The following is a 19,946-nucleotide window of genomic DNA, read 5'->3' as shown; positions in this document are numbered from 1 at the left end:
ATACTTGTAGTCATCGGTCTTTCATTGATTAATTTTATATGGTATATATGGAAACAATGGGGTCCAAACATGTTCATGTTTTCCCTAAGGCATCAACATTTCATGTTCACTTCTTGAAACTCTGATTATTAAATAGCCGGGAAAAAAAAAAGGAATTAAGAAAAAGCTAAGGTATACTATAAATTTTGTATTAAGAGTTGACCTAACCAATTATTTGATCATGAAATTAACTTTTATGATAGGTGTCGCTTGACATTAAGAAAACAAAACGAAAACAAAAACACACACCATATATGCTTATAATGTAGAAACAAAATGTTTAGGGCAAAGGCTTTGTGATTAAAATATCGATCATTTTTTATTTTTTGGTCTAGTTAACGAGTTCCTTTAGAATATTTGTTAAAATAAATTATTTTAGAAAAATTTTAATACCACAAAAATATAAAAAATTATCAAAAAAGTTACTTATTTTTTCCTTTTTCATAAAATTTTTTTAAAATAATTTCTAAATCAATCTCTTTAGAGCACCTATTAACTTTTCTCTTTATTCTTTTACCCTTATAAAATAAAAATAAAAATGATGGCTGGAGAGAGAGACAGATATATTTCTACGTCTTTTCACATTCACGTATTATGACACAACACGAAGCTTTTTTAACAACAGCATGACATCCTAACTGTTAAAGATACACTTAGCATATTGCTTCTCATGCAAACTTCAACATCGTCTACCTTACAATTATACTATACAAAATGCTTGTCTATTTATGTCACTAATCATCATATCCTCTCCCTCTCTCTCTCTCTGGAATTCAAATTTGTTGTCACAATACACGTCATTCAAAAGCCATAGTGACACAGTTATTTATTTATTTTTTATATGGGTAATTAGCAAATAGGTTTCAATCAACTTTGGAGTTAAAAAATGAAAATTTGAATATATGTAATGGTAATTATTAGATAAACATAAAATAATTTTCAACTACAACCAACTACAACAACATTTAAGTAAGATGATAAAGAGAGATGAGATGTCGAGTGCAGGTTAGTAAGAAGTGGTTGTTCCATCAATTGTCGCCAAAAAACCATAATTAGTCATAGAATTTGGGGGCATAAGGATCATCATCATGATTTGGGTTAAGACACTAGACCTTATAACGGAATATACATGTTTAGTGCTTAGTGGTACCGTTACTTGAATATGAGAGAAAAAGAGAGTCCAAGCATCACCAATATAATTGGCAAGTGGCTTAAAAGTATGTCGGTGAAAACTTATAGTCTCAAATACTTGATAACCCCCATTCCTCAGTGCTAATATGAGTGAGTGTTGGCCACATGGTGAATGCTACCTAGTTGTAGTGATTAAGGTAGTTAAAACGTGGATTGACTACCATACACATATATAACATATGTTAGTGATACACCCCACGTGGTGCTCTTTCATTTGCTGTACTATGTAATCAAATAATTATGAAGTTCTTGGTGCCCATTACTCTCACCCCAAAAAAATCTTATAATTAATTTATTTTTTTCACCAAAAAAAGATAAAAGCTAAATGAGTTATATTTAGTTTGTGATGCAAAGAATGACCTAAGCTAGACAGAGTTATTCAATTAATTGCTGGTACGTACTTGGTTCTACATGACAAACATGTCATTTTAGCTTTCTATTAACAATATAAGAAACATTAAAGTGAAATACCCCAAATTTGCGCAAGTTATAGGCAAGATATGACATCACTCATAGGTTAATCAAACAGTTTTTCTTATTATGGTTCTAGCGAAACCCCCATCACCATTGTGCTTGTAGCAAGCAGTGAATATTCCTTCTTCTTTTTTTTTTTTCATTACATCAATCAAATTGTGACACCTAACATATATAGGTATATCGTTAAGTTATCATATCAATGTGATACACATTTGCATGTAAATATACAGTTTTTTTATGGTGACAAGTTTAACCTAGTAGAATGTTTTGAAAAGTCTCCAAACACCATCTACACCTTTCTTCTCATATAATAGGGGGTCACTAATTATAATTCTAAAAAAAAAAACTTGGGATCACTTATGAATTCTCAACAGATTAATCAAAGTCAATTACATTATTCTTTTCCTAGCAAAATATATAAAAATGGAAGAAGCAAAGGCCTAAAAAGAAAAAGTTCCTCTCTCCCCCCTTTCTATTTGACCTGGCGATCAAAGTAATTCATTTGTCTAGATTACCTTTTAAGGGTGCAGGTGGCACGATATTGAGTTTCCATTCTGAGAAAAAGACGACTGAAATCGCTACAACGCATATACATTGCTTTGAGGAAACATAATTTGATCCTGATGTCAGTCTAATTTAACAACATACATAAATGAATCAAGCGAGAGAATGACGAATGTGTAGGGAGGGCTATATTTCATTTTAATGGTGATGAAAAATTTAAGTACATATTATTTTTCGGTCTAACAAAATTGCATTACATTTTCGACCCTTGTATCCATTCACACCCACAATATTATTACTTAACACCAAACTCTTTACTAGCTTTAAGGAATCACCTGCTGCTATTGAGCTTCATGCGCAAAGTTTATAAATTAAAAACAAATTACTTATTAATAGTGATGATGACATTTAAGTTTCGTATAGGGAAGAAACTCTCTTAAAGTCATTGATTAAAACGTCCCTCAAAGCCTAATCTTTGATTAAGTTCTTCTTTTCATACCGTATACCTAACAGAAGAGAGGGTATTAGAAAACGGTACGTCTCAGTGGTCAAGTCTAACGGGTAGAAAATGTATCATTTGGCTTTGGCTGCACTACTTTTAGAAATGGTTTCTTTTAGCGAATGAAAGTTTCGGCAGCTTCAATGTACAGTCATGGAAAGAAATTACCTAGACTATGCAAAGATTGGTCTTTTAAGTGGGTGCTTGTACTTCATTTGGGTCACTCTAGCAAAAGCAGCTCTGAAGGGTTTGCCAAGTGCGTTCCATTTTTGCTACAATTATACTAACTAGCATTTCTCAATATATCGACCATAATTTTCCACAGTTTGTTTGGTACCTTGGACTCATCGTGCCAATTTTAGCAATAGTATTGATTAACACACTCATTTTTTTTTTTTTGTACCAATTAACAAAAAATATATACGGTGCGTACGTACCCTCCTATATATCCTCCCTAGCATTTGGTGGGTGCAATCAGTGTAAAATAAAGTGATAGTAGGAGATAAAAACTCATGTAAGTCTCCACAAAACCCATCATGTCTTTCTTTCCACACGGGACCATGAAAGCTCAGTGCCTCCGACCCCATCATCTCTCTCTTTCTAGACCCTTGTCCTCGAGTTGAGTTGGTTGCACAAGTAAAACGAGTAATCTCTAGGGAGGGCTAGAGAGAGAGAGAGAGAGAGAGAGATTCTTTTAGAAAAGTGGTGGTTTTAGAGGTGCTTTTCATTCAGATATTAAGGTCAAGGGTCATAGTTGAGATGGAAGCGTGCCCCCCGCTCTCACTATATGTTTTTGTTGCCTCTCTAACGCATTTTTGGGTGGCTCTATTGTTACAACCTATACATTGGGACCCACAATTCCCCCTCTCTCTCTCTCTCTCTCTCTCTCTCTCTCTCTCTCTAGTCTCTTGTCTTTGGTGGTTGGTTCTTCTCGAGGAAGCTGGACCCCACACTAAGTACACTAATGGCCATGATACCAAAGCTTTTCATGCATTTTTGGACCCTTCCCATGTCCTACTCCCATTATAAATTATCATGACTGCATTACCCTTTACGCATATCCCCACATCGAGTTATTGTACTTTATTTCTCCTCCTATTACTTTCTCTCTTCCTTTCTGTAACAATGCTCTTGTTTCTTAGTCTAAATTTTTGAAGAGATTTAGCTTTCAAGGCCTTTAGTGTTGTAGAAGAATTGGACCCCTTGTTCCCTTGTTAGAATTGTCCTACAATTCCTGCTAATGGCAGAAGATATGAATCTGTCCATAAATGGTCAATCTCAGGTCCCTCCAGGCTTTCGATTTCATCCCACAGAAGAGGAACTCCTTCACTACTATCTGAGGAAGAAAGTTGCCTATGAGAAGATTGACCTTGATGTAATCCGTGAAGTTGATCTTAACAAGCTCGAGCCATGGGATATTCAAGGTACTACCTCTTCTTCTTCTTCTTCCTTGATTTATTAGCAGTGTACATGAAGTCGACTTTGATTGGCCTCTTTTAAGACTAAAACTTAGTTTTTGTTTAATGATTAACAATTTCATTGCTTCTTTGCATTTGAACTTTGTAGAGAAATGCAAGATTGGATCCACCCCACAGAATGATTGGTACTTTTTTAGCCACAAAGATAAAAAGTACCCGACTGGGACTCGAACAAATCGTGCAACAGCAGCTGGGTTTTGGAAGGCTACAGGCCGAGATAAGATCATCTATAGCGGCTTTAAAAGAATTGGATTGAGGAAGACCCTAGTGTTCTACAAGGGAAGAGCTCCACATGGACAAAAATCAGATTGGATCATGCATGAATACAGGCTAGATGAAAACATCCATGACACTAACGTAAGCCATTCTCTTCCATATGCCTTCTAAAATATATGTGTATATATATCATTTACAATCAAAAGCTTGTATTTCTCTATCTTCTTAGAAACATATATGGTACTAATTCTATCTTCTAAATACCCGTGGTTACATGAAAGAATTTTCTTCAATTAATGTTAAGAATATTATAAATTTTATTACATAATTCTTACAAAATAATGTGTAAAGGTACTAAAAATTGTACTATATAATACTTATAAACGGATACGTCATTAAATACAAAAATATAATTCAAACATTAATGTATTAGGTTGTTAAAATTTACCAATCACATTAATTGTCGCATCAACTTATAAATATTTAATTTGTAGTAGTTTTAGTATTTTTTTTTTTAAATTACAAAAAATCAATTGAGACATTTATTTATTATATTGTTGAAGAGGCATAGGTCACATTGATATTTATTTATTTATTTTTATTTTTTTTGTGGGAGGCATAGGTCACATTCTTGTTACTTTAATTTAATTTGTAAACTTTTTTTTTTGGTAGTAAATTAGGTAGCAATTTTGAGATTTTGCAATCTCCTTTTCCCTTTCTGGGTATTGTTTGTCAAAGACAAATTTCTTTTTTTCCATTATTAAAATATGTTATGTGCTTTCAGGTTTCTAATTCAGTAGGAGAGTCAATGGCTGAAGATGGGTGGGTGGTTTGCCGTGTATTCAAAAAGAAGAATTATCAGAAAGCCCTAGAGAGTCCTAAAACCTCCTCTATGTCTATGGACTCCAACAATGAGCTATTAGCTTCAAGAAATGACGAGGTCCTGGATCAAATACTTATGTACATGGGAAGGACTTGCAAGCTTGAAAACGAGTCATTCAACAACATTAACATCTCTGACAACAGCAACCCCTTGAGATTTCTGACTGCAAAGCAAACAAGCAACTTCAGTGAAGGGCTTCATGATAGGTTCATGCATCTCCCACGGCTGGAGAGTCCAACCCTTCCTTCACTTCCCATCAATAACTCTCCCTTTGATCATCAAGACCATAATTTCAAAGCTTGTTATCAAGCATTTGATGAAATGCTCAATGAAACTGAACCTTCTACTACCAACCAAGCTAGTGGCTGTGATACTCACACGACCCCTGTTCATGATCATGACCCAAAAACTAGGCTCAGTGATTGGGTTGCCTTTGATCGAATGGTAGCTTCTCAGCTTAATGGCCAAGAAGAGACATCCAAGCAATTATCTTGCTTTAGTGACCCCAACATGGGCTTTTGTCCTCCTCATCATGATGATGTACAATTGTCAGACCTACGTACCAGTCGGCTAGGTCAAATCTCACCCGTCTACAATACTACCGAGAATGATATATGGAGCTTTACAAAATCATCATCACCATCTTCATCAGACCCTTTGTCCCACTTGTCTGTATGACCGTACTATTGATCAGTACATCACTATAATGGTATTTGCCAAGTCTAGGTATATGTACGTAGTATAAACAACAAAACATGTATTCAAATAAGTAATAAGGTGACATATTCGAGAGGTGGTGGCATTATTATTGTTTTTAGAGAAGTCAGCTGTTTTAGGTGCTGTGAAATGTTCTTTCTACCTTTAATCATATCTCCATGGTTGGAGTCTAACTAGAATTCGTTAACTATATTGAAAAGCTTGACAAGTTAATTATGGCATTATGCTGACTTTTAAGCCAGATTTGGTGTTTCCTCTCCCCCACAATTAACACTGCCAACAAATCTGTGACGACTGGGCATGGTCTATTGGTAAGAAGTCATCATAAAGGATCAATATGTTATTGTGGTGTCGACAACGAGAGTGAGATCCTTGGGTCTCACCTAACGTGCGTACCAATAAAAGATGTGGGAAAGGCGACCACCTTTTACCAAGTAAGATGCGATATACTCATCTCAAAAAGAAAGGAAAATAAATAAAAATATAAAAAGTAAGATAAGATTTATCATGTATATTTGCAGCACGAGAATCATAAGGAGACATATCGTATCTTTATCTTATTTTCTCTTTTGTGGGGGAAGGGGAGTCCGAGAAGAAACCCCCCCTTTTTTTATTTACTTTATTTTATTTTATTTTTATCAAGATTAATTGATGATAACCAAGAAAGTAATTACTTTTAAGGATGCAGTTTGATTGGTGGATTACGTTCTAATGAAACTTGCCCAGAGTACCTGCCTAAATGCATAAATGCTTGCTTATCATGTGTGTACAATCAATATCTGAGCTATATTCCAAAATGACAATAAAAATAGAGGTTATATATCATTGCAATGCGTTAAGGTGCAATCTCTACAATGTGATCTAATTAGTCTAATTATAGCTCGTTATCTCAGTTAAAAATCCAACTCAGCTTCACCTCAACCAATTATATATGGAAACACCAAAAATCTAACTCAACTTCACCTCAGTTAAGGGCTTAGGTATTATTGATAGAGGCGAAGTAATAAATTGGGGATTATCAAGACCAATGTTGCAAGCACTTGAACTCGAGTGAATCACATCTAGACAAATAGAAATAGGGTGGCAGTTGAGGTGTAGAGAAAGCTGCAATATATCAATAGAATTTTCCTAATCCTCCCTTATCGTGTGAGATGATTGAGGATGGCCACAAGCTTGCATGAATTTGATGGGAGGTTTTGTTGTGTTTTGATAGGGAGCTGGGGTATGGTTTGGTGTGAGATGGTTTGATTGACCACGGTGACAATGTCACCGTGACATTAGCTCGATTCAAATCCAACTGTTGGAGAGCTGAAAGAGAAGTCTTGCTTGAAGCTGAAAGGTGGACCAGCAAGCTACACAAAGAAGAGAGAGAGAGAATTAGCAGGGTTAATAGAGAGGAGGATAGAGTTTGCGGTAGTAATTAGGTGAGGTAGAGCTGCGTCGTATTTTTTTTTTTTTTTTTTAATTGAGGTGACAAGCTCTAATTAGACAAACTAAATCACATTTTAAGGATTGCACCTTAATATGTTGCAGGCAATTATATGATCCCAAACAAACAAGTCTTTGATTGTAACAAATATGTCGGTTAGAAGTTTCCCAGATTTGAGAAGAGATCGATGTTGCGTAGAATGTTAAGTTTGACTAATATCGTATGTTCACTTCAAACTTGGAGATAAGCATAAAAGAGGGATTGTCAATTAATTAATGTGACATTAATTTGTCATCTAGCGTAGGATGCTTCGTTTCGTTTGTGCACTACCACAAAACCTAGCTTTACGTGTGCAATTTCACGCTTTTATACATATATACGAAGATGACCGTATCACACAAATCCTTTTTTTACCTGGGTAAAGAAGGTTTGCATAACACAAATCTAAACTACATGCAATAACAATTCTGGAAAGTATAGTATGTAAGAATACGGCCTGGTATACAAAATAGTGGAACATATTTTTTTACCAATTTGAGCTTAAAAAATTTCACCCAACACTCACTCAGCCTGCCTAATCGCACTGAAACTGTTGCCCTGCTATATATGGAAGAAATGAGGAAGAAGAGGACCTAATAAGTATTGTTGAACTAGCACTAGGTCAAATTTGTGGGAGTCATGTGTTTACCACCTTTCGGAGTCAATATTTGTTTAACACATATATAGGAGGAAATTGCTGTCATCTACTAGAATCCAGAATCTCTCTAAGGGCTTATCAGTTTTCACCTAGCAAAAACATCATTGTAGATTATACTAAGAAAATAATAAAATAATAATCATGGGTATGTTGTAAATGTATGACTTCACAGGCTAGCTAGCTGTCAAACACTCTTGAGTGAGGATGTATGTAATTGAAACCTTTTTGATTGAATTTGTGATGCTTAACAAAAGTTAAGAATTACAAGAAATTAATTTATACAGATGAATGATTATATATAGGAATTTTATCACAAGTCTTAATTAAGAGTTATGGTCGACGACCTAGCGCACCAATGATACCTTTGTGCATCATTTTATCTTAATCAATCACCATATATATATATATATATATATGAAATCAAACAAATAAATAAAAAAACAACCAAGCAAGGTTATTGATATGATGTGTCACACATGCAGTAGACTCATCACTAAAACATCATACAATAGCTCTCCCAAGTAGGAGTCCTCTCTCTCGAAACTTCGAGCGTTCTCTCTACCTAGGTAGTAGATTTCTTTTCTTTGGCAAAAGCTAGAGTCTCCTTTCTTATCAAAACTTACAAGGCAGTCGTCTATGGTAGCTAATCGGTTATGGAGGAAGATTTAATCGAAGAACTCAAGCATATGAAATTAACAAAAGAAGAAGAAGTACAGATAGCGGTTTCAGGGGAAGGCAGAAGGGAGCTGATCGAAGAATGCGAACTGAGCTTGGTGGGAAGATTATTGTCGAACAGAAAGCAAAATCAGAGAGCTTTGAAGGGCACGTTGAGATCGGCATGGAAAACAGGATCAGATCTGAGGATTGTGGAGGTAGGGAATGATACTTACCAGTTCAAATTTTCAAGTGAATATCAGATGAGATGGGTTGAGAATAACGGTCCATGGAATTTTGAGAACAATCTCTTGCTTCTCAAAAGGTGGGAAAAGGGGATGACAGCAAATAACATCTCTTTCACTCACTCCCCGTTTTGGCTACAAATTTGGGGTTTGCCGTTCGATATGATGTCGGAAAAAATTGGAAGGGATATTGGGAATAGTATCGGAAATTTTATGGCTGCGGATTCGAAGTCATGGTCTTCAGATCAAGCGAAATTCATGAGAATCCGTGTGAACATCCCGCTGAACAGGCCACTAAGGAGGTGCGGAGTTGTGGTTAGCCCAGAAGGGGAGAAATTCAAAGTCTATTTCCGTTATGAGAGACTCCCTGTATTCTGTTTTCTCTGTGGAGTCATGGGGCATGATGAGCGGCACTGTACAAGCTCGGAAAGGCGAACGGAAGAACTCCCTCAGTATGGGGATTGGTTGAGAGCTCAGGGAGGAAGTAAAACAAGCAGTCAAAGGAAGGATCAAGTGAAGACAACGGCAATGCAAAAAATAATTCAAAATCCGGCGGAGATGGGACAAGATGAGCCACCGGAGAAGGCAGGGAAGGGAGAACAAGATGCAGAGAGAAGGTGCCTTGAAACGAGCGGGAACTCCGAGAAGCAAAAGGTCAGTAGAAAATCTGCTAGTCTGTCAGATAGTGATAGTGTCTTGTCAAACGCTTTATTTCAAATTCAATTTCAAAATAGCCAAAATAGAGAAATAGAAGCAGAAAGGGCGGGCCTAGGAAAAGTAAAAGTAGGAAAGGTTTTGTCTGGGCCATACGGAAGTAGTGACCAAGAGCAGTCAATGGGCAGTAATTTTTGGGAACCATCTTTGGGCCTGGAGCAAATGAAAACTATAGAAACGGAGGAAGTAAATAGCCCAATAAAAGCCCAAAAAGATCCAATTGGAGAACAGAGTGACAAAAAAGAGACAGAGATAGCCCAAAGCAGGAAAGGAAGATGGAAGAAGCTAGCCCGGGGTCAAACAACAAATAATGGAATAGTAATGGAATGCAATGATAGTACAGTGGGAATAAAGCGTAGTCTCTGGGCAGAGAAAGAAGATGAGGAAGGCATGCAAAAGAGGGCACGTGCAGGTGAGTCAAGTTTTCTTAATTTAACGGCGGTGTCTGCTGGGCAGCACCGCCGAGCGCCATGATTTCCTTAAGTTGGAACTGCCGGGGAATTGGGAACCCCCGGACAGTTCGAGCGTTGCGCGATTTAGTGCAACGATGGAATCCCAAAATTGTCTTCCTTATGGAGACAAAAGCAGGAGTTAGAAGGATGACAAAAGTAAAAGAAAGGATTGGTTTCCCAAATGGTTTAGTGGTCCCTAGTGAAGGTAAAAGTGGTGGAATTGCTCTTTTGTGGGTCAGAGAAATGGAGGTTGATATAAAAAGCTTTTCAAGATTCCATATTGACGCGGTTGTTATTGATCATTCTTTGAATCTTAAATGGAGACTTACAGGGTTTTACGGGAATCCAGATANACCCAAAGGTGTGGACATGAGTAAAAAGGTCTATGGAATGAAAGATAACTCCTCGAGGCGGATCCCGTGGAGGTTTGGACCAACCACTATTACCAAGGTCCACTATTGAGGTAATAAGCAAAACCTTTCCCCTATCAGATACGCAAGGAACCATGAGCGACCAGTTCCCCTCTAGACTGAGATGCCACCTTCCATCAAGCTCACCTTGAAAAATGCTATGAAGAGATAAGAACCATTGGGGCAGTCACATCCACACTAATGAGAAGTTTTCACCTAATTTCTTCCACATTAAATGCTGATTGACTGGCTTGAACAGTGAAAACACTCCCAAAGTCCTATTTCATGATGAATGAATGGAAGAACCGAGGGATGATGGGACAAATATCCCTAAATCCTGCTAGGAATAGGACAGTTGGGGAGAGAGAAAATGGGAAATTGTCTATAAAAAGAGAGGAGGGCAACAGGAAAAGGGATTTAGAAAAATTGAGAGAAAAGCCTTAGAGAAGAACAAGAGAGAGAAAGTTGTGATGGCAGAATAGGTCTAAGAGTTTTTAGCTTTCAATCATATTCCTTGTACCTTGGGAAAGATATTCCTAGATTAATAAAAGCCTTTTTGTTCCTTATTATCTTACAATCTGTTGTTTAAATCTCCTATTGTGGAATTCTTGCCCTTACTTTCATAAATTAATTGTGTAAGTCATCTTTGTTATCACTATCTTCTTAGCGGTTGTTTTTAGCCGCCACATGTTTGCATATAGAACTATTTATTATACCATTTAAAGAAAAAAATTATTTGAAAAAATTTTAATGGAATTTTTAAATATAAAATAAAATTTAAAATTAATTAAAAAATAAATAATAGAATAATGATGTATAAAATTACGAGGTCCTAAAAACTTATGTAACAAAATATTACAAGATCAATAAAAAAAATCAAATGTCTTTGGTTATATATAGATGGATATTGTTAGAGATATTACAAATTTTACTACATTGAGGTTACAACATATGCAATTTAAATATTCATTTATAAGGTGATTGATGTCTACCAATCATATTTATTGACATATCAGTTTATAAGTTTTATAAAATTTATATAATAAACTTGTATTACTTTTAATATTTTTCACTATAGATTATAGATTAGTTTTAAAGTTTAAAACCACACCGTGATGGCATAATAGGTTTATAGTCCAGTGGTACTTTTTTCAAAGAATTTGAAGTTTACTCACACACATACAAAATTATTATAGGTGTAGGACATGTGAAATTAAGGAATTATTTTTAGTTATTTGTCTGTATTCACCGGCAGGGCTAGGATTTGGGCATGATGTTATTTTCCTCAAGAATATTCGCAATTTGGCCCCAAACATGACAAATCAAATAACATTTTCTTTTTGACATTAAAAAAAAAAAAAAATTTCTTTTTAATCAGTGTACCGGATTCTTAAAATTTTGTAATGTACATACCATCTGATTGCAATTATAAGTCTATAAATAACTATTTTAATACGGAAAATTATTAGATATTTTCGGAGCATCATAAATGTGTATTTTTTCTTCTCACATGAATGGTGGATCTCACCATTTAAAGACCTACCATTTATGTGAAAAGGAGTACGCATTTATAGTACTCCGAGAGTACACAATCATTTTTCTTTTAATACACATGGTTGACAGGTCGTCCTAATTTTCATCAAGCAATTGCAAGTTTTCAACCCATGAATTGATTTCTGAGGTACGAATAGAAAAAAAAAATGATCACACCATTTTGTGTCAAAGTGTTTTCATTATTTTGATGGGGCAGACTATAAATAGTGAAAAAAAAATTACAAATTTATATAAAAGTGACAAACAATTAATTACAATTTATCACACATAACATTTGTGAAAAAATAAAATGACGAAAGATGTAGTCTTATCACTTTTATCACCTATTATTTGCAGTTGTTGGTGGGCGGGCCCATTTCGATTACCTTTCCGGGTAAGTCATTGACACAACCAAACCGCTTTTACTATCAGCTTCCACACATCACACATGAAACTGATGTTGGGTAAATTTTTGTTGTTTAAAACCTTGACAGCAACAAGCTTTGCCTATCATCAATGATGTCATAGTGTCATAATAGAGAGGTAATAGAAGAACAATTTTACTTGCAAATCATTATTAAGAGAAACATCTAAAGTTTATTTGGGAGTGATATATCTAATGATAGTTTTCATACATGTGTTTGTTATTATTGTGCAAGATGGGAATTATAAGGTAAATTTATTGCAATCATGGTTTCGAAAAATTTTAAAAAAAAATCATAAAATAAAAACCTCGGAGATATTTTATTGTTATGGTATTTAATTATGAGAAGGTCAATCTGCAAGAAAATTTGTCTTTAAAAATTGCTTTTGGAATATTGAGTTTCATGCACTATTGTATTATTGTAATAGTAATACAAGACAAGAACAAATCTTTCTTCATTCGGACCCCATAGAATTTAGAAAAACGTAAACGGTAAAACATATGAAAAGAAAGTTATCTTGTTTAAAAATTGTTATGTATCTTGGAATGTAATGTGATTGAAAGAATATACAATCTCTGTAACTCCCCGGCCACTACTCCCTACTCATTGAGAAATAAAGTTCTAAAGCAATCAACGGCCAACTTCCGACCAAGGACAAAAGTTCTAATTTTAAATAAACAAACGTCAATTAATATCAATTTACATCTATGGACTTTCAATCAAGAATCCCATTTAGATTCTAACTATATTTCAATTTTATATTAAGCATCCTTCTAAACACACTCAAATTTTGGGTCAAATACATTCTTTTATTAAAAAAATATTACATACAAATTAAATTCATGCATCTAAACATATAAAATATAAAAACACTATACTAAATTTTTTTTTTCTTATGTAATTCTATAGAGTTGTGTTACAAGTTTACTACATTGGTCTTTTAAATTGATGTGTCATCAATTAGAAATAGGTAATTCAAAATTCAGTTATAAAGTAATTAAAACTAACCAATTACATTCATTACTATATCAGTTTGTAAGTTTTTTGTAGTAAAATTTGTAGTACCTTTAGCATTTTTCAATTATATAAATAATAAATAAATAAATAAATATATATATATATAGGGGTTATAAACTATTCTTGTAAGTGTATCTTATATCAAATTACTAAACAAACCTCAATAATGTATAATTTTTAAGTTACAGGGTACAATGGATCAATGGATTACACGTCCCACATAGTGATCTTTGATATCATGCCAAATTGCCCCGCTAGTGTCCAAAATTTGTCTCCATCACTATAGAATCACATTGTAACATAACTCCCACACTATAGGTACTAGACAAATTAAGTTCTTTAATGGTGTATAAAGGATATTAAGATATGGACTTGGCATGAAAAAGAATAAGAAAATGCCATGGCTCGTGATTATATCTCTATCAGATGTGATTGGTTCTGTCATTTAAAAAATTTAAAAAAAAAAGAAAAAGAAAAAGAAAAAGAAAGTAAATGACTGCCTTCGAAAGGCCAATAGTGGTTAACCCTCATTAAGTAAAAGACCACTTTTGGTATTCCTAAATAGCAAGAAAATGAATTTGCAAAGAAAAAGGAAATGGTTCAATAAATATTATAATTTCAAAGTATGGGATCAAGTGCCAAATTAAGCAATCAAAACAATTTCAACCAACACTCCTACATGAAGACAAATATGAAATAACATGTTGATATTTGATTAGACCTCCATTGCTCTATGGTGAAGAGATATGAAGAGTATATCTCAAACAGTCAAAGTACGCAGGTTCTAAATCTCTTCTTGTCCTTGTATATATATATTTGTATTATTGGACTTCTGTTCATGATCTTGTTATTTATACGTGTCTGCTGTTGGAGACGCATTATTTTGTCTTTGACATTTGGAAGATTATATATGTTAAAGTTAAACCAAACATGCACCATATGTTTTTATAAATTCTTGCATAATATGAAGGAAAAACAAAATTCATGCAAATTTCCATAACCAATGTCCACAACTTAATGAGTTCATTTGTTGAAGTGAGTGTGCATGAATCGACTATTCGATGGTGGGCAAGACCAAAAAGGTTTTACCGACTTTCCTCTCTATCACACAGAAGGGAATGTATTGGTTTGTTATGGAGAGTTATCATTCATTCTATTCCAACTTGTAGGTCCAGAAAGCCGACGGTTCAAACCTTGTATGGCCCCTGTTTCCCTTATCTAATTTTTTAGACATGATTAGTGGGAAAGATTTTAGCGACCTTCTAAATTATAATCATGCTTATCTGGAAAAAAAAATACCCAAATGCTGTTTTGGTAAGATCTTTGTGAGCTATTATTAATCATGGTTCTTTGGAAAAATTTCCACATAAATAATTATACAAACAGAAGAGAGTGGAGCTAATAAAGTGATACATCAAATTGCTATCATGTACTAAAAAAGCACTGGAATTCACTGTGGCACTGGCACGTTCTCCAAGTAAGCCACAAGCATGGGCGCAGCTTCATGTTTAAAAGTCGGTACCAGTTGCCGTATATATATACTTGAAAAAAAATATATATACTAAACTAATTTATTATCACTTAATAAAAACATTCAACATCCTAACTTAAAAATCACAACAATTTAGGTTCAACAAAAATAAAAATAATATTATATTCATGAGATTTTCTCAATTACTTCATAACAAATCTCATGTAACAAACTGTTATTAATTCTTGTTTGGGTATAATATTAACATTACTTTTTAACTCACTAATAACAGTTTGTCATATAAGATTTGTTGTGAAAATGTTGTAAACATAGTATTGCTCTAAAAATAATTTTGTCTCTTCAAACATAATCTTTAAACCTTTAAACCAAAAAAAAAAAAAAATCTTAAATAATAACAATAAAAAATTAGCCCAAATAACAACAAAAACAAGACTAAATCAAACAACAAGAAGTCAAAAATTATTCAACAAAATGCCTATAAAAAAAAATTTCTCTAATCATTCAAATTTGTAACTTATTTAACCCATTATATAGAAATAATCTTTAATTTCATTTTTCCTTAAAACGATTACAAAGAGAAATAGTGTGGTTGTGAGTTATTCTTAGTGATGTCAGCATTTATGCTTTTTTTAACTTTGCAGTTGTTATAATTTTGCTATCTTTAGCGACTTAGCTCACAACTATAGCAAATATCCTCTCTCTCTCTCTCTCTCTCATTATCATTTCATACCCTCTTTCTCACTTTATATTACTCTTATCTCAACATTCTCAATTCCTATTTTATTTCTTGTTAGTCCAATTTTTCTTTCCTCTTTGTTAGTAGAAAGAAATTCTGTGTTGTGTGTGTGTTTTTTTTTTTTTTTTTTTTTGTGACTCCGATATATTCAAGTTATCATTTATTAAATTTTGTATAATTTAAACTTCTAATGGTCATATTATAAAAAAAAAAAAAAAAAATTCTAGAGCTGTCACGGGGCACAAGCCCACAACAATAGTGTGTGTGTTTTTTTTTTTTTTTGATAAGACACAACAATAGTGTTGAATGGCTCCAAATATGTATGTTTGATGCAAGAAGGTATATGACAGTGTTTATGAGACATCTTTCTCACTATATGAGACACACACATGTTCTGAAATGTGTTTTATAGACCATTCTATAAAATAATTTTCCGTGTATTGTGGTATAGTGTGATACTGATAAGACGTCCTTGCTACGCTCATGGACCATTAGTGACATGACTCATGATGAAGGCCATTAGTCACTTTCATGTGTCAGGCCTTAACCTCTCTCCCAACCCCACGATAATTTGTCGAGGGAGACTCGTATTAGAATTAGAACATAACAAGAACCAAGTGAGGCACAAGCCCACATCTGCAGTGCCGAGGGTCCTAAATATAGACACATATGGGTCTCAGTAAACAAAACTCATATGTTCCATTAGAATTGCTTTGCTTTACTTTTTACTTAACCAATTGACATTGTAAATGTCATGTACTTGATTTTTTTTTTTTCCATTTAAACTTAAGTTACTTTGGAAGGATTAAAAAGAAAAAAATGATGTGTCAGCATAGAGTAAAACACCCATATTATAATAGGCTTATGTTCAATGTCTCAACATGGTATGATTAATATGTCCTTTCTACAATCATGACCATTAAGCACATAATCAAGGGCCATTACTCTTTTTCATGTGAGAGGCCTTCAATCCCCTCTCTCTCTCTCTCTCTCTCTCTCTCTCATGGTCCCTTCCCAACACAATATATTCTGTTGAGGGAGACGCCTGTTGAAATTAGGACACAACATGAGCAGACTTGTCTCCTTTGGCATGCGAATGGGGGATAAGAATGGAGGCCTTGTACCATAATTATTGAAGTTTAAGATGGATTGATTGGAAAGTGTACCCAAGTTTAAACCCTCGTTTTAAAAACATACCAACGGATTCAATTGTACAAGTGTTACATATGGTGATTAAAGTCTAGATACCTTTATCTTGTAGTAGACTAGATGATGAGAAGGAAACGAAGTTTGGGACCAGTGACTACAGGTTTTGGCTGGGGGATTCAATTATGTATTGCATTATTAAAGTAATAAAATGGAATATATTCTTGAATGAAAGAGTTCATCTGAAATGACAACTACTTACATAAATTACGAATTATCAGCATCCAAGGTTGAATTGGACTTGTTTTCAGTCATAGGAATCTTAAATCTGGATATCAATTATCTGAGATGACTGAAGGGTCCACGTCCAACCGATTGAAAATGCTCATTAGAATTTATTGGCTATATCAAGCAACAATGTCAAATGCAGAAAAAACGAAAGCTCGACCATCTCCCACTCAAAACCTGTGCATTTTGCATCTGCCCTTCTAAGCCCGCCAAAAAAAAAAAAAAAAAAACTGTAGATTTAATTTGTTTGTTTACCTGAAATAGGTACAGTTAAATTATAAAAAATAAAACTTAAATATAGCATTTTAGCTATGAAATATTACATTCCTCTGTTTGAATAGAAACAAATATTTATATCAATATCAGTCTGTTAATTATATTTGAAACCACTTGAAGTGGTTCACTCTAACTCAAAGTGAATATTTGACTTTGAGGATTAAGGTTTGGAGTTCGAAAACACCTAACACTTAAAAGGACTTTTTATGAATGCACAAATTAGTAATGAGAATGAGACAGTCCTAATTTGGTAAGTGCCTAAATTACGATGCCTATTCTACCAAGTCTAAGTTACCAAGCTTACTTAAAGTAAAATAAACTACAGGAAAAGCAACAGTCTACTTCACAAGATTAACAGCTAATTAAATTATGAACACGAATACAAAGATACAAGTATAAAGCCTCTTAGAGCATCACCAACAAACTTTCTAAAACCAAAATTTAGAGAGTAAAACAACAAAATGATGCTCCTACAAATTGCCCACGAACTACTTGATACAATTATGAATGATATCTAGAGTTCTATGTCTAATTCTATGTGTGTTTTCTTGTATAATAATTCTTCTATTTACACTTGAGACTTTAACATTTAATTTTGTCTTCCTTGCCACGTGTGCTTTTTTTTTTTTTTTTTAATACAAGATATAATTTCTACTCTCTATCTAATTTAAGTGTATATATGTGCGTCTCCTTTGCTAAATATCCTGCAAGTATAGAGACTAAGTAACCTCTCCTAACCACTTCGAGGTGACTGCTACCTTAACACTCTATATGTTTGACACGTGTCTTAAAGCAACTGCTCAAAGTAATTGCCACTCTTTCAGATCACACACTATTTTCAATGGATTAATGTGACTTGTCTATTCTTTGGCTTTAATCTTTAATCAAACTATTTCTAGCTTGTTATTTTGTTGGCAAAGTCTTCCCATGTGGCTTCCTCTTATCTCGGCACGTGTCTATTATAAATTTAGTTATTTGGCCCAAAAACCTTAATTAAATTTAAACACTTAGGGAATTGAGTTCAATTATCACTGGAAAAGACAATAATAATTATATTTTATTAGTCTATGTAACCAGATGTTTGAATTTGATTGAAAAAACTAATAAACTGCACCTAAATTACTGTATTTAAATTTTATTCAATTATAAAAAGTGGGGTTTTTAAAAAATTGCACAAAAACAAATAAGTTAATTAAGTTTTAGACTGTAGTTAAACCAAACACACACAAGTTTTTGTTTTTTTCTTTGATGATATACATAGCTCACTTTTTTTTATTGTTAAATTTAGAAATTTCACTTAGGATAATATACATTTAGGCATTATCTTATGTATAACTTTTTTTTTTTAAATAATTCAATAGTTTAAACAACGAGAGAGTGGTGATTCGAATCCTAGCTAGTTCTCCTAAATTGTGGACTGATGGAGTTTTAAGGACTGGGGCTTTGGGTTTGGTTTTGCGCAATGTGGAGTGGGCTGAGTTTTAGTTGAATGAGTGTAGGTTGGGTTTCGAATTAGGCTTAATTGGCAGTTAGGCTTACTGATTGTTAAGTGGGAGCTTGGGCTTAAGGGATAGTTTTGGGAAATCCGGCGGTTTAAGTCAGTGTTGGGTTTGAGATTTTTGGTTTCAAAGGCCCTTAGATTTCGGATTAGGCTTAGGACTGATGGTTTAAGCCCCAAAAAGTGGGTTGGCTCGAGTGGTTGAAAGGTTTGTGAGATAAGTTATGATACTAGATTTTCTCTTACGGGTTTAAGTTCGTTTGTGTGGGAGGTTTGCTGCGGATAAGGGCGGGAGGAGCGGAGCTTTTAATAAAAAGCTGTGGACCACATGCGCAGCTGGAAGCTGTGCAAGTTGTTCCATGCGCAGCTTCAAGCATGTATAAAAATCCAATTTTTAAACGGTTTTGGTTCTATAGTTTTGATTAATCTCAAGTACTAACTTTGCACACTAATTTGAAGGTCTTCCCAAACTCCGTTTTGGATGCTCATGGTGTCCATGGAAAGATCTCACAGCGTACTTTTCATAGGTTCCAACCTCGAGTCATTTGGAGCATCGTGCTTAAAATTATTAGCCTCCAAAGTTGGCTTCCCACACTGATTTCATTCCGGGAGTCCTTTTCTCAAGCCGTTTGTTCCGGGATGTCAAGAATACTCAGGAAAGTATGCTTTTTCAGTCCAACATCCATGATCAATTAAGAATCTGCGTGCAAAGTTAGTACCAAAAGTGCATTTTTATGCATTTTCCTTAACTTCGGGCTATTTTTCCGTTAAATCTTTTTAGACTTCCCAACCTAGTTTTGATCAAACTAGACGTTATTGAAAAGCTTATGACGTCTACTTTCTAAAGAAACTTTATCTCCAACTTTCAAATTGAGTGAGCTTCAAGTTAAAAATAAAATAAAATAAAATAAAAAAAAGGGTGAAAAGCAA

General features: G+C 34.1%; 1 protein-coding gene across 1 annotated transcript; it reads left to right on the top strand.

Annotated features, from left to right (window-relative positions):
- Positions 1-3,736: 3,736 nt before the first annotated feature.
- On the top strand, positions 3,737-6,109 carry LOC112034119 (NAC domain-containing protein 43). The gene is made up of 3 exons (XM_024066899.2): positions 3,737-4,134; positions 4,277-4,545; positions 5,189-6,109. Exons 1-3 carry the CDS (start codon positions 3,951-3,953, stop codon positions 5,963-5,965), a joined length of 1,230 nt encoding a protein of 409 aa, XP_023922667.1. The 5' UTR covers positions 3,737-3,950; the 3' UTR covers positions 5,966-6,109.
- The last annotated feature ends 13,837 nt before the right edge of the window (positions 6,110-19,946 follow it).

Source organism: Quercus suber, unplaced genomic scaffold (genome assembly GCF_002906115.3).
Source record: "Quercus suber isolate HL8 unplaced genomic scaffold, Cork oak 2.0 scaffold_25, whole genome shotgun sequence".
In the NCBI taxonomy this organism is placed as follows: Eukaryota; Viridiplantae; Streptophyta; class Magnoliopsida; order Fagales; family Fagaceae; genus Quercus; species Quercus suber.
Note: the sequence above shows the minus strand (reverse complement) of the source record. Positions and strands in the feature narration are given on the sequence as shown.